General features: G+C 64.4%; 2 protein-coding genes and 2 long non-coding RNA genes across 6 annotated transcripts; all 4 read right to left on the bottom strand.

The window, feature by feature from the left end:
* Window positions 1–332: 332 nt before the first annotated feature.
* Window positions 333–1,581, bottom strand: LOC148053194 (uncharacterized). 2 transcript variants are annotated; one of them, XR_015708102.1, is made up of 4 exons: window positions 1,326–1,581; window positions 1,050–1,141; window positions 793–963; window positions 333–422 (listed from the first exon to the last, which is right to left on the bottom strand). It is a non-coding gene; the product is annotated as an uncharacterized LOC148053194 (long non-coding RNA). The 2 variants fall into 2 exon arrangements; XR_015708101.1 differs by lacking the exon at window positions 793–963 and having other exon boundaries at window positions 1,326–1,570.
* A 25-nt stretch (window positions 1,582–1,606) lies between these two features.
* On the bottom strand, window positions 1,607–7,144 carry LOC148053193 (T-cell activation Rho GTPase-activating protein-like). Its single transcript, XM_087774339.1, has 13 exons — window positions 5,680–7,144; window positions 5,467–5,586; window positions 5,069–5,233; window positions 4,657–4,698; window positions 4,426–4,510; window positions 4,266–4,319; window positions 3,865–3,931; window positions 3,278–3,453; window positions 2,922–3,083; window positions 2,728–2,837; window positions 2,365–2,560; window positions 2,011–2,128; window positions 1,607–1,740 (listed from the first exon to the last, which is right to left on the bottom strand). The coding sequence occupies exons 1-13, from the start codon at window positions 5,709–5,711 to the stop codon at window positions 1,607–1,609; spliced, it is 1,461 nt and encodes a 486-aa protein (XP_087630465.1). The 5' UTR covers window positions 5,712–7,144.
* A 641-nt stretch (window positions 7,145–7,785) lies between these two features.
* LOC148053192 (uncharacterized) lies at window positions 7,786–9,034 on the bottom strand. Of its 2 annotated transcripts, XR_015708100.1 has the most exons (4): window positions 8,779–9,034; window positions 8,503–8,594; window positions 8,246–8,416; window positions 7,786–7,875 (listed from the first exon to the last, which is right to left on the bottom strand). It is a non-coding gene; the product is annotated as an uncharacterized LOC148053192 (long non-coding RNA). The 2 variants fall into 2 exon arrangements; XR_015708099.1 differs by lacking the exon at window positions 8,246–8,416 and having other exon boundaries at window positions 8,779–9,023.
* A 25-nt stretch (window positions 9,035–9,059) lies between these two features.
* LOC148053191 (T-cell activation Rho GTPase-activating protein-like) lies at window positions 9,060–13,537 on the bottom strand. The gene is made up of 13 exons (XM_087774338.1): window positions 13,133–13,537; window positions 12,920–13,039; window positions 12,522–12,686; window positions 12,110–12,151; window positions 11,879–11,963; window positions 11,719–11,772; window positions 11,318–11,384; window positions 10,731–10,906; window positions 10,375–10,536; window positions 10,181–10,290; window positions 9,818–10,013; window positions 9,464–9,581; window positions 9,060–9,193 (listed from the first exon to the last, which is right to left on the bottom strand). Exons 1-13 carry the CDS (start codon window positions 13,162–13,164, stop codon window positions 9,060–9,062), a joined length of 1,461 nt encoding a protein of 486 aa, XP_087630464.1. The 5' UTR covers window positions 13,165–13,537.
* Between the last annotated feature and the right edge of the window lie 546 nt (window positions 13,538–14,083).

Genomic DNA, 14,083 nt, shown 5'->3' with positions numbered 1-14,083 from the left:
TTTAGCCCTTCCTGGCCACCGTGCCCTGCCTACGTCTTGCCCTCGCTCTGACCTCATGGCGCTGCTCCCAGGAGATAGCCAAAACTCACCAGGACACGGTCCTGGGCAGCCTGCTCTAGGGCAGCCTGCTTGAGCCGATGTTGGAGCAGATGACCTCCACAGGTGCCTCCCTTCCAGCCTCCACCCTCCTGCGTGCCCCTGTGCTTTGCTTTCTCTCCCAAAGCAGCCCAACTCAGCCCCGATGCCTGCTGGAAAGGATGCTGGGACAAGGGACGATCCCAAACTCCTCCCCGAGGATTCATCACAAAACAACAGCTCCCCACTCCAGAAGATCAGAAGAGAGAAAAGATCATTTTATTGTGGACATCAACTGTGGGGGCCCAGGAGTGACAGCGGTTCAGCCGAGGACAAGCAAGCAGCACCTGCAAGGACAGAGGCAGAAAGCTCTGAGAAATCCCTCAAGGCAGGAAGAGGCAGCATTTTGTTGCCCTCTCTTTGGGGAACTCCCTTTAGGAGGAATTGTTGATGGCCCAGAAGAGAGCGCTACTGCTGGCATTGGCTCCGCGCTGGCTCTGGCGCCTTCTCCCCGTGGGTAACGCCCTCAGAGACCTGTGCGTGTGCAGAGACACACAGTGCCCCTGTGCCACGCAGCAGGGCTCCATCGGGAGCCCCTGGGCACCTGCCATGGAGTTATTCCCAAACCCGGCGCGGCACCGCCCCTCGCCAGCGACTGGGACTGACTTAGAGCAGTGTCGAGAGTTGGGAAGACGGGCAGCAGAGCCTGCTACACACCTGGCCTTCCTGACCTGCTGCACCTTCCTGCATCTTTTCCCTGGTCCAGCCCCAGAAACGCTTTCTCTCTGCCTCCTCTTCTTTTGCGCGCAGCTTTCCCTCTCCTCTCCCCAGGCCTGCTTTCTCTTTCGCTTTCCCTTTTCCGCCTTGTCCTGGCGAGAGCCTGCAAACCTTTCCATCCCACACTGCTATTAGAGAGGGAAAGCCACCATCCACTGGAGCCAGTTCCCGTTTGAAGCACAGCGAGCTCGTTTTACCTTCTGTCCTCTGCAAGGCTCGCCGGTTCTTCTGGGCGCCCCAGGGAGTCTGCCGCGCTCTCGGGGGGGCTTGGAGGCAAAGCTGGAGGTGCCTACAACAGAAATGCCGGAGCTGGCAGGTGGCAAGAGACGACCTGGAGTCGCAAGCGACTGCTTGCACAATTGCTACCTCAGCTCTCCAGAAGACAGCCCCTTGGCTGCTTTGCATCAGCCACATTTTGCACAGTCCCCCCGCTCCCCCACCATAGACTTGGTGAAGCTCTGACAAAGTGGCACCTGAGCAAAACCCCTCTGAAGCTGCCAGCTGCTCCCCTCCCTCTTTTTCAAGGTGTTTTGGAGGTATTCTGTTGGATGAAGCGCATGCCTAGTGCATTTGAGAAACAACCTTGCCAGGTTTCCTTACTATGTATCGTTGCAGGGGGTGGAGCAATAACCCAAACACACCCCAGCTCTGCTGCCAGGCAGAGGCACAGCAGCGACTTGGCCTCACCAGAAAGTGCCCTCCTGCACCAGACGCGCTGCCACAGTGTTTGGGGACCGGCCATACCTCTCTCGTTTCAGACTCCGCCACCGTATCTCCCCCAGCTCCTTCGAGGACACCGGGCAGAGAGGGGGGCGTGCAGCAAGGCTTCTGCCCGGTGCTCGGTGTCTGCTGTGAGTGCAGGGCCACTTTGCTCTTCCAAACGCAGATCTGGAAAGAAAGAGCAGCCAAGGGACTGCGTGGAGGTGAACGACAGCTAAAGCAAAACCCACCCGAAGCCCTAGCGCTTCAGTTTTCAGCAGGCTTCAGCTCATCTTGCAGAGCCGAGCGTTCATGCCGCGAGAGGCAGCGGCCAAAGAGAGGCCACAGGACAAGCGGAGCGGCGAGGACAACACTCGCTGCCCAGCCCCACCAGAAACGACGCTGAGGTTTCTGGTGGCCCTAGCCCCAGCTGCGACAGCCCTCCGTCCCTCCTCTTACGTCCGCATCTCTCCGTGGGGGCTGGCGACTCCTCGGCTGCTGGGCGGGAAAGCTCCCTTGTCTCCTCCCCAAAGAGCTCCCTGCAGTTCTCCACCATGAACTCCACCAGCACCTTCACCTGCACACATCAAAGCCTTGGCCTCAACCCTGCTGCCTGCAAGTGCACCGAGCAGCCTCTCCCGCTCCTCAGCCTTGCTTCTGCACTGCACAGAAGACTGTGGCTCTGGGGCTGCTCTTCCAGGCAGCCAGCCCAGCAGCATTTGCGCAAGGGAGGAGGCACGCAGAGAGAGAGCTCTGAGCAGCCAGGCTCTGACGGGCCGGGAAGGCTGCCGCCGGCTGCTCCATACGGCGTACCTTGTCAGTCACCTCCAGCATGGCCGGCAGTGGAAGCAGCTCCTCGTTGGGCGGGCTCAGCAGGTTCGGCCCAACGCAGATGGCCAGGTTGCTGCAGGTCATCCTGCTGGTGGCTGCGGTGCGGCCGATGTGCTGGAGCAGGGACAGCAGCCGCTTCAGGAGGAGGAGGTTGGGCGCGGGCAACTTCTCGGCCACCCTGAGGCAACAGGAACACAACGTTAAGAAAGCCGAGGTTGCCCACAGCCGTCCCCCAGGCTTGCCCAAGGCAGGCGGGAGCCAGCGGCTGTGCTGCGCAGCTTTCCAGGTGCTCTCAGCCAGCGGTCAGGGCTCCCGCTCCACGGGCAGCCTGCTCCCCCCACTTACGCTTTCAGCTCTGAGATCTTCTCCTCCTTGCTGCTCTTCTGCATCGCTGCCATCCAGTCCTCGTAGAGGTTGTTCGCGAGGAGCTTGGAGGGGATGCTTCGCAGGAAGTCCTGCAATGCCAAGGGCTCCGCGTGAGCCTTTGAGCACTCCAGGCCAGCCAGCAGCTCCTCCAGCTGCAGGTCAGAAGCGCTCACCTTCAAGACGACGGCCAGCAGCAGCGCAGGCTGGCTTCCAAGGTCGACGTCTGCGCCGCAGTCCAGGGCCTCCTTCAGCTCCCGAACGGCTGTCCCGCTGGCAGCTCTGCGGAATATGCCCTCCGTCGACGGCCCTTCCTGCTGCAGGACGGCCAGCAGCTCCTGCAGCAGAGGCAGGAGGACAGTTGCTCGGCTGAGGAGCTGCCTTCCAACAGCGGTGGCCGCTGCGCTGGCGCACACCGCGCTCCTTGCTGGGGGTGAAGAGCCCAAGCCACCCTCCTTGGAGCTCCTGGGGACAGCCACCGCCTCTCCGGAGCCTCTGGAGGGCTGGGGCCCCCCTGCGCAGGCTGGCTTACCTGGAGGGGCCGGGGCAGCGTGCCGTCCTCTCCGCAGAGGGCTGCCAGGGGCTGCCCAAAGAGCGGCCTGCTGCAGCCGGAGCCCGACTGCCCTGGCGCTTGGGCAGCGGCCGGGCTCCGCCACAGAGCAAAGGGCCAGGGCAGCCCCCTCCTCCTCCTGCTGCTGCTCCCTCCTGCTGCAAAGGAAAAGAGGGCAAGAGCCCGTCAATGGAGACCGCCAGGCCAGCGCTCCCGGAGCCTGCCCTGCCCTGCCCTGCCCGCAGCGCGGTGCTGAGCGGTGCGGCAGGATGGGCAGGGAGCCAGCAGCTGGGACCGCGGCTCGGGCTCAGCGGCTCCAGCTGGGAGGCTCCTGAGAGCCGGTGTGCCACTGGGAGAGCCTGGCCCAGCCCTCCTCGAAGCTGTGGGCAGCAGCAGCAGAGGCTCCGTGTCCCCGCAGAACCACATGCAGCGGCCGCTGCCCAGCGGGTGTCCTTCCTCCTGCAGGTGACCTCCTCCCTTGGGCTGCCCAACCTGCATGGTGACACTCAAGGGACAAGTGAGCACAGCTCAACCGCTTGCAGGAGGTTGCCTTTCTTTCCAAAACTCACCTGCTGAGCGGCAAAGTCCCCCGCCGGTGCTAGACGAGACCCTCGGAGGCCCTCGCTTGGCATCAGCCTGCAAGAACCAGGCTGCGCTTAAGAGAGCAGCCCCGCAGCAGAAAGGGCCACCGGCGAGCTGCCAGCCGGCACCAGCAGCCTGCGCGTGGCAGAGCTTGGACCCTCGGCCCTCCCGGGCTCTCTGCCCCGCACGGCAGCTTTCCTCCCAGCGCTGCCAGCGAGGACGTGCCGGCGTTCCTGGTGGCTCCCCAACCCTCTCCGCTCCCCAAGTGGCACCGCGGGACCCTCCCTCCCTCCCTCCCTCCCTCCCTCCCGCACAAGCTCACCCCACTCGCCGCACGTCCCCGGCACCCCGGCACAGCCAGAGGCGGGCAAAAGGCAGCCGTTCTCACCTCTGCCTGGCCCTTCATCAGCCTCTCCAGGCTCCTGGTGCTGAACGTCCTCCACTGGGCAAGAGAGAAGGAGGGCAAGAAGGTGAGCAGCGATGCCTCTGCTGCTCAGCTGCAGGACCAGTGCTCGGGGACCAAGCCCACACCAGAGAGAGACACTCACGGCATGGCGGCACCGCAGCTCCTTCTCGAGGAGTGTGAGCGACGGCAGACGGGTGACTCGGGCTCTCTTGCCTCCTTCTGGTGTCCTGGGCACCGGGAAGGGACAGGGAGAGAGCTGGCTGAGCCGCAAGCCGCCTCTTCTCTCTTGTCAGGCAGCTCTGCCCAAGAGCTGCCCGCAGCCGCGGGGGCACCTCTCCCGTCCGCCTGCGCCCGGAGCATCCGCCCGGCTTACCCCAGCAGTGTGCCCAGCCACAGCTCCTTCAGGGCCCGGGAGCTGCAGAAAGAGAGGAGAAAGGGCGTCAGGCCCCACTGCCCCCCAGCCTGCGGGCAGAGCGGGCCCTGCACAGCGCTGCCGCGGGGGGAAGGACCCAGGGGCAGGACGAAGCCCCGTGGGGCAGGACAGAGGCGCCGCCCAAGCCCTGCCTCCCTCTGTCCTGCCAGAGCAGCTGCTTTTGCCCTTCCCTTCTGGGGACCAAAAGGGGACCAGGGCAGGCAGGACGTGCAAGTGCCCCCTCCCTCCCTGCCGGCGTGCTGCCTGCTCCCTGCCCAGGCTCTGCACGGAGGGCAGAGGCCATTCCCAGGACGGTGTGGGCGAGCCTGGGAACCTCTCCTGCCCGGCCATGGCACGGGGCACCACGACTCACCCAAAAGTGGCAATGCAGGAGCCAGTGGGCCAGACGAAGATGAGGGAGGTCCTGTCCTCATCACTGCCTTGCTCCTCTTCCTCCCCCGCTGCCTCCTTCCCGCCGCTCAGCACCCACAGCTGGTCCAGGGCCAGGCGGAGCTGTGGGCGCAGGGTGGTGCCACATCTGCAGAGAGGAGAGGCAGGCAGTGGGCTGGAGCTGGGCTCCTTGGGGTCCCCGCGGGCAGGGCGCCGTGCCCCACCTGCCCTCGGGACGCACGGTGGTGCATCCAGCAGCAAGGTCGCGGGGCCTGGGGCTGGGGCCAGGGTGTCGCGGGCCTGGGGCTGGGGCCAGGGCGTCCCTGCCCTGGTGCCAGGGCCAGGGCTGGGGGAAAGGCAGCTGGGCGCCGAGGCTCTTACTGCAACTTGGCGACCACCACTTCCTCCTGGAGGAGGAGAAGGCGCCTCTCGCTCCTCTTGCGGCCCCGGGTCAGCCGCACGTCCGCGCTCAGCACCGCCTCGGCCTCGCTGAGAGCCTCCCTGCAGAGCAGAGAGCGGCGGGCATGAGGAAGGCCGTCGTCGGTGTGGGGCCTGGCCGTGCCCGCGTGTCCCCGAGCCGCGGGGGGAGCCCACCTGGAGCCACAGCAGCAGTTGGCCTGGCCCATCCCGCCCGGGACAGGAGGACCCTCGCCGTGCACCAAGCACGCGGCTCAGCCGGCGACAGCGAGGATGGGAAGCGGGGTGCTGGCCCCGGTGCCGGCTCGGTGCTGCTCGGCCAGGCCCTGCCTCCTCCCAGCGCTGCTCCGTGCCAGCACAGCTCCGTCCTGCCGGCTCTGGGGGCTGTTGGCTCCAGCTGACCAAGGTTCCGAGCCCAACGGAAAGTGGGAGGGGCCACTGGGGGGGCACTGGGCTGGGGGTTCTCTCCAGTATGGCCATGCCTGTCTTGCACTGGGGAGCCCAGAGCAGGACGCAACGGAGGGGGAGGACCACCTCCCTCCGCCTGCTGGCAATGCCCCTTGCCTTGGGCTTCACCGCTGCTTCCCGGCCTCCAGCTGGACTTGGTGCCACTGCTCACCGCCCTCCGGGCCCAGCCGCTCAGCCAGTTTTCCTTCCGCTGCGCCGCTCCTCAGCCCACGTGCTCTGTGCTTTCTTCCAGTCCTCAGGCACATCTCCCTTTTGGAGTGGCCTCGCAAGGCCAGCTGCCAGCTGCCTCAGCACTTGAGGGTGCACCCCAGCAGGGCCCATCAGGGACTTGCGCATCTCCGCTTTGCTCTAGGTGTTACCTCATCTCATCCTCTGCCACCTGATCTGACCGCATCCTCTTGCACTAAGGGGACCTCTTCTTTGCTCCAGCCTTGCCTTTCCCCCACGTCTCCAGAGCCTGGGGCTTCTCAAGGCTGCTCTTGCTAGCACCGTCATGCCCCAGGAGGACTGGCAGAACCTAGAGCAGCCGCAAGTGCTGCCACGGCCGAGTGAAGGCCAGGAGAGGTTCAAGAGGGAGCAGCAGACGTCCCAAAGTGTCACCCTCTGATGAGCTTCATCGGTGCCTTTCTTCAGAGGAGCTTGTCAGGGGCTCCGTTTTGCACCTGTGCTGAAAACAGCCTTGATAAGCCAGGCACGTGGGAGTTAGTGCTGAGCAGTGCTTGCACAGCGCCAAGGGCTTTTGTGCTCCTCAGGCTGCCCCGCCAGCGAGCAGGCTGGGGGTGCACAAGACGCTGGGAGGGGACACAGCGGGGACAGCTGACCCCAAGTCACCAAAGGGATATCCCACACCATACGACGCCGTGCTCAGCAGCAAAACGGGGCAGGGGACGGAGGTTGGCGGGGGCTGCCCTCGCTCGGGGACTGGCTGGGCATCGCTCGGTTGCTGCTCAGCAACTGCTTTCTTTTGCATCGCTTGTTTTTCTTGGGCTGTATCTTCCTCTCTTTCTTCTTTGTTGGGGTTTTCTCCTTACAAGTTTTTTTTTTTTAATTCTAAAGCTGTCTTTACAGGAACCCTCGAGTTTTCTCCCTTTTACCCTTCCGATTCTCCCCCCTGCATCCCGCTGCGGAGGACTGAGCCGGCGGCTGTGTGGTGCTGAGCTGCCGGCCAGGGTTAAACCACAACAACCTGTGAGCAAAACAGGCACCTCCCGACGGCGAGAGTGCTCATCCTTCCTCCTCCGTCAGGGTGCGGGCGTCCCCTGGAGCACAGCGGCATGCACGAAAGCCTCAGCAGTCCCACCGCTGTTGGAGGCGCTTCCAAAGCTTTTTGGGTGAGCTGACGCATTTAGAGCACCCAGCGTGGCAGTTCATCTCTGCCGCTGCCGTGAGTTGGGGGGGTGAGGAAACTGCCCAGCAATCAGTGTGCAAGGAGGATGGCTGCAGGGGACAGCAGGCTGCAGGGCACGGTGGCTGCATAAGGACCTTTAGCCCTTCCTGGCCACCGTGCCCTGCCTACGTCTTGCCCTCGCTCTGACCTCATGGCGCTGCTCCCAGGAGATAGCCAAAACTCACCAGGACACGGTCCTGGGCAGCCTGCTCTAGGGCAGCCTGCTTGAGCCGATGTTGGAGCAGATGACCTCCACAGGTGCCTCCCTTCCAGCCTCCACCCTCCTGCGTGCCCCTGTGCTTTGCTTTCTCTCCCAAAGCAGCCCAACTCAGCCCCGATGCCTGCTGGAAAGGATGCTGGGACAAGGGACGATCCCAAACTCCTCCCCGAGGATTCATCACAAAACAACAGCTCCCCACTCCAGAAGATCAGAAGAGAGAAAAGATCATTTTATTGTGGACATCAACTGTGGGGGCCCAGGAGTGACAGCGGTTCAGCCGAGGACAAGCAAGCAGCACCTGCAAGGACAGAGGCAGAAAGCTCTGAGAAATCCCTCAAGGCAGGAAGAGGCAGCATTTTGTTGCCCTCTCTTTGGGGAACTCCCTTTAGGAGGAATTGTTGATGGCCCAGAAGAGAGCGCTACTGCTGGCATTGGCTCCGCGCTGGCTCTGGCGCCTTCTCCCCGTGGGTAACGCCCTCAGAGACCTGTGCGTGTGCAGAGACACACAGTGCCCCTGTGCCACGCAGCAGGGCTCCATCGGGAGCCCCTGGGCACCTGCCATGGAGTTATTCCCAAACCCGGCGCGGCACCGCCCCTCGCCAGCGACTGGGACTGACTTAGAGCAGTGTCGAGAGTTGGGAAGACGGGCAGCAGAGCCTGCTACACACCTGGCCTTCCTGACCTGCTGCACCTTCCTGCATCTTTTCCCTGGTCCAGCCCCAGAAACGCTTTCTCTCTGCCTCCTCTTCTTTTGCGCGCAGCTTTCCCTCTCCTCTCCCCAGGCCTGCTTTCTCTTTCGCTTTCCCTTTTCCGCCTTGTCCTGGCGAGAGCCTGCAAACCTTTCCATCCCACACTGCTATTAGAGAGGGAAAGCCACCATCCACTGGAGCCAGTTCCCGTTTGAAGCACAGCGAGCTCGTTTTACCTTCTGTCCTCTGCAAGGCTCGCCGGTTCTTCTGGGCGCCCCAGGGAGTCTGCCGCGCTCTCGGGGGGGCTTGGAGGCAAAGCTGGAGGTGCCTACAACAGAAATGCCGGAGCTGGCAGGTGGCAAGAGACGACCTGGAGTCGCAAGCGACTGCTTGCACAATTGCTACCTCAGCTCTCCAGAAGACAGCCCCTTGGCTGCTTTGCATCAGCCACATTTTGCACAGTCCCCCCGCTCCCCCACCATAGACTTGGTGAAGCTCTGACAAAGTGGCACCTGAGCAAAACCCCTCTGAAGCTGCCAGCTGCTCCCCTCCCTCTTTTTCAAGGTGTTTTGGAGGTATTCTGTTGGATGAAGCGCATGCCTAGTGCATTTGAGAAACAACCTTGCCAGGTTTCCTTACTATGTATCGTTGCAGGGGGTGGAGCAATAACCCAAACACACCCCAGCTCTGCTGCCAGGCAGAGGCACAGCAGCGACTTGGCCTCACCAGAAAGTGCCCTCCTGCACCAGACGCGCTGCCACAGTGTTTGGGGACCGGCCATACCTCTCTCGTTTCAGACTCCGCCACCGTATCTCCCCCAGCTCCTTCGAGGACACCGGGCAGAGAGGGGGGCGTGCAGCAAGGCTTCTGCCCGGTGCTCGGTGTCTGCTGTGAGTGCAGGGCCACTTTGCTCTTCCAAACGCAGATCTGGAAAGAAAGAGCAGCCAAGGGACTGCGTGGAGGTGAACGACAGCTAAAGCAAAACCCACCCGAAGCCCTAGCGCTTCAGTTTTCAGCAGGCTTCAGCTCATCTTGCAGAGCCGAGCGTTCATGCCGCGAGAGGCAGCGGCCAAAGAGAGGCCACAGGACAAGCGGAGCGGCGAGGACAACACTCGCTGCCCAGCCCCACCAGAAACGACGCTGAGGTTTCTGGTGGCCCTAGCCCCAGCTGCGACAGCCCTCCGTCCCTCCTCTTACGTCCGCATCTCTCCGTGGGGGCTGGCGACTCCTCGGCTGCTGGGCGGGAAAGCTCCCTTGTCTCCTCCCCAAAGAGCTCCCTGCAGTTCTCCACCATGAACTCCACCAGCACCTTCACCTGCACACATCAAAGCCTTGGCCTCAACCCTGCTGCCTGCAAGTGCACCGAGCAGCCTCTCCCGCTCCTCAGCCTTGCTTCTGCACTGCACAGAAGACTGTGGCTCTGGGGCTGCTCTTCCAGGCAGCCAGCCCAGCAGCATTTGCGCAAGGGAGGAGGCACGCAGAGAGAGAGCTCTGAGCAGCCAGGCTCTGACGGGCCGGGAAGGCTGCCGCCGGCTGCTCCATACGGCGTACCTTGTCAGTCACCTCCAGCATGGCCGGCAGTGGAAGCAGCTCCTCGTTGGGCGGGCTCAGCAGGTTCGGCCCAACGCAGATGGCCAGGTTGCTGCAGGTCATCCTGCTGGTGGCTGCGGTGCGGCCGATGTGCTGGAGCAGGGACAGCAGCCGCTTCAGGAGGAGGAGGTTGGGCGCGGGCAACTTCTCGGCCACCCTGAGGCAACAGGAACACAACGTTAAGAAAGCCGAGGTTGCCCACAGCCGTCCCCCAGGCTTGCCCAAGGCAGGCGGGAGCCAGCGGCTGTGCTGCGCAGCTTTCCAGGTGCTCTCAGCCAGCGGTCAGGGCTCCCGCTCCACGGGCAGCCTGCTCCCCCCACTTACGCTTTCAGCTCTGAGATCTTCTCCTCCTTGCTGCTCTTCTGCATCGCTGCCATCCAGTCCTCGTAGAGGTTGTTCGCGAGGAGCTTGGAGGGGATGCTTCGCAGGAAGTCCTGCAATGCCAAGGGCTCCGCGTGAGCCTTTGAGCACTCCAGGCCAGCCAGCAGCTCCTCCAGCTGCAGGTCAGAAGCGCTCACCTTCAAGACGACGGCCAGCAGCAGCGCAGGCTGGCTTCCAAGGTCGACGTCTGCGCCGCAGTCCAGGGCCTCCTTCAGCTCCCGAACGGCTGTCCCGCTGGCAGCTCTGCGGAATATGCCCTCCGTCGACGGCCCTTCCTGCTGCAGGACGGCCAGCAGCTCCTGCAGCAGAGGCAGGAGGACAGTTGCTCGGCTGAGGAGCTGCCTTCCAACAGCGGTGGCCGCTGCGCTGGCGCACACCGCGCTCCTTGCTGGGGGTGAAGAGCCCAAGCCACCCTCCTTGGAGCTCCTGGGGACAGCCACCGCCTCTCCGGAGCCTCTGGAGGGCTGGGGCCCCCCTGCGCAGGCTGGCTTACCTGGAGGGGCCGGGGCAGCGTGCCGTCCTCTCCGCAGAGGGCTGCCAGGGGCTGCCCAAAGAGCGGCCTGCTGCAGCCGGAGCCCGACTGCCCTGGCGCTTGGGCAGCGGCCGGGCTCCGCCACAGAGCAAAGGGCCAGGGCAGCCCCCTCCTCCTCCTGCTGCTGCTCCCTCCTGCTGCAAAGGAAAAGAGGGCAAGAGCCCGTCAATGGAGACCGCCAGGCCAGCGCTCCCGGAGCCTGCCCTGCCCTGCCCTGCCCGCAGCGCGGTGCTGAGCGGTGCGGCAGGATGGGCAGGGAGCCAGCAGCTGGGACCGCGGCTCGGGCTCAGCGGCTCCAGCTGGGAGGCTCCTGAGAGCCGGTGTGCCACTGGGAGAGCCTGGCCCAGCCCTCCTCGAAGCTGTGGGCAGCAGCAGCAGAGGCTCCGTGTCCCCGCAGAACCACATGCAGCGGCCGCTGCCCAGCGGGTGTCCTTCCTCCTGCAGGTGACCTCCTCCCTTGGGCTGCCCAACCTGCATGGTGACACTCAAGGGACAAGTGAGCACAGCTCAACCGCTTGCAGGAGGTTGCCTTTCTTTCCAAAACTCACCTGCTGAGCGGCAAAGTCCCCCGCCGGTGCTAGACGAGACCCTCGGAGGCCCTCGCTTGGCATCAGCCTGCAAGAACCAGGCTGCGCTTAAGAGAGCAGCCCCGCAGCAGAAAGGGCCACCGGCGAGCTGCCAGCCGGCACCAGCAGCCTGCGCGTGGCAGAGCTTGGACCCTCGGCCCTCCCGGGCTCTCTGCCCCGCACGGCAGCTTTCCTCCCAGCGCTGCCAGCGAGGACGTGCCGGCGTTCCTGGTGGCTCCCCAACCCTCTCCGCTCCCCAAGTGGCACCGCGGGACCCTCCCTCCCTCCCTCCCTCCCTCCGTCCAGCACAAGCTCACCCCACTCGCCGCACGTCCCCGGCACCCCGGCACAGCCAGAGGCGGGCAAAAGGCAGCCGTTCTCACCTCTGCCTGGCCCTTCATCAGCCTCTCCAGGCTCCTGGTGCTGAACGTCCTCCACTGGGCAAGAGAGAAGGAGGGCAAGAAGGTGAGCAGCGATGCCTCTGCTGCTCAGCTGCAGGACCAGCGCTCGGGGACCAAGCCCACACCAGAGACAGACACTCACGGCATGGCGGCACCGCAGCTCCTTCTCGAGGAGTGTGAGCGACGGCAGACGGGTGACTCGGGCTCTCTTGCCTCCTTCTGGTGTCCTGGGCACCGGGAAGGGACAGGGAGAGAGCTGGCTGAGCCGCAAGCCGCCTCTTCTCTCTTGTCAGGCAGCTCTGCCCAAGAGCTGCCCGCAGCCGCGGGGGCACCTCTCCCGTCCGCCTGCGCCCGGAGCATCCGCCCGGCTTACCCCAGCAGTGTGCCCAGCCACAGCTCCTTCAGGGCCCGGGAGCTGCAGAAAGAGAGGAGAAAGGGCGTCAGGCCCCACTGCCCCCCAGCCTGCGGGCAGAGCGGGCCCTGCACAGCGCTGCCGCGGGGGGAAGGACCCAGGGGCAGGACGAAGCCCCGTGGGGCAGGACAGAGGCGCCGCCCAAGCCCTGCCTCCCTCTGTCCTGCCAGAGCAGCTGCTTTTGCCCTTCCCTTCTGGGGACCAAAAGGGGACCAGGGCAGGCAGGACGTGCAAGTGCCCCCTCCCTCCCTGCCGGCGTGCTGCCTGCTCCCTGCCCAGGCTCTGCACGGAGGGCAGAGGCCATTCCCAGGACGGTGTGGGCGAGCCTGGGAACCTCTCCTGCCCGGCCATGGCACGGGGCACCACGACTCACCCAAAAGTGGCAATGCAGGAGCCAGTGGGCCAGACGAAGATGAGGGAGGTCCTGTCCTCATCACTGCCTTGCTCCTCTTCCTCCCCCGCTGCCTCCTTCCCGCCGCTCAGCACCCACAGCTGGTCCAGGGCCAGGCGGAGCTGTGGGCGCAGGGTGGTGCCACATCTGCAGAGAGGAGAGGCAGGCAGTGGGCTGGAGCTGGGCTCCTTGGGGTCCCCGCGGGCAGGGCGCCGTGCCCCACCTGCCCTCGGGACGCACGGTGGTGCATCCAGCAGCAAGGTCGCGGGGCCTGGGGCTGGGGCCAGGGTGTCGCGGGCCTGGGGCTGGGGCCAGGGCGTCCCTGCCCTGGTGCCAGGGCCAGGGCTGGGGGAAAGGCAGCTGGGCGCCGAGGCTCTTACTGCAACTTGGCGACCACCACTTCCTCCTGGAGGAGGAGAAGGCGCCTCTCGCTCCTCTTGCGGCCCCGGGTCAGCCGCACGTCCGCGCTCAGCACCGCCTCGGCCTCGCTGAGAGCCTCCCTGCAGAGCAGAGAGCGGCGGGCATGAGGAAGGCCGTCGTCGGTGTGGGGCCTGGCCGTGCCCGCGTGTCCCCGAGCCGCGGGGGGAGCCCACCTGGAGCCACAGCAGCAGTTGGCCTGGCCCATCCCGCCCGGGACAGGAGGACCCTCGCCGTGCACCAAGCACGCGGCTCAGCCGGCGACAGCGAGGATGGGAAGCGGGGTGCTGGCCCCGGTGCCGGCTCGGTGCTGCTCGGCCAGGCCCTGCCTCCTCCCAGCGCTGCTCCGTGCCAGCACAGCTCCGTCCTGCCGGCTCTGGGGGCTGTTGGCTCCAGCTGACCAAGGTTCCGAGCCCAACGGAAAGTGGGAGGGGCCACTGGGGGGGCACTGGGCTGGGGGTTCTCTCCAGTATGGCCATGCCTGTCTTGCACTGGGGAGCCCAGAGCAGGACGCAACGGAGGGGGAGGACCACCTCCCTCCGCCTGCTGGCAATGCCCCTTGCCTTGGGCTTCACCGCTGCTTCCCGGCCTCCAGCTGGACTTGGTGCCACTGCTCACCGCCCTCCGGGCCCAGCCGCTCAGCCAGTTTTGGATCCATCTCCCTGTTTGCTCAGCCAGCCCATCTTCTGCCTCTGTATGAGGCTATGCTGGGAGGCAGTGCCGAGAGGCTTCCTGAAGTCTAGGTGGACAATGGCCATTGCACTCCACTCATCTCATAAGCCAGTTATTTCACCACAGAAGGCTATCACGTTTAGCAAACAACGTTTCCCTTGCTAATTCCTGCTGACTCCTTGTTCCAATCACCTTTGTGTCCTTCATTTTTCCAGTATACGCTGTGGCATTCCCAGCACCTCCATGAACGTAGGATCCCCTTTTCTTATCAAATGTAAGTTCAGAGTACCTGGTCATATGTAAAACTGTTACGGAAACGCTTGTGTGCTTGACCTTAATTTTGGGTGGGGTTTTTTTCAAGCCTCTCCAAGAAGGTGACTGTGAACCCTACAGCAAACATCTAACAAAATGTGCGGGCTCTGTCCTCATTAGTCTAAAAAAGAGAGGAGAAGCAG

This window comes from Nipponia nippon, unplaced genomic scaffold (assembly GCF_047370975.1).
Source record: "Nipponia nippon isolate SJK-2023a ecotype South Korea unplaced genomic scaffold, ASM4737097v1 scaffold_4, whole genome shotgun sequence".
NCBI classification, from domain to species: Eukaryota; Metazoa; Chordata; class Aves; order Pelecaniformes; family Threskiornithidae; genus Nipponia; species Nipponia nippon.
Note: the sequence above shows the minus strand (reverse complement) of the source record. Positions and strands in the feature narration are given on the sequence as shown.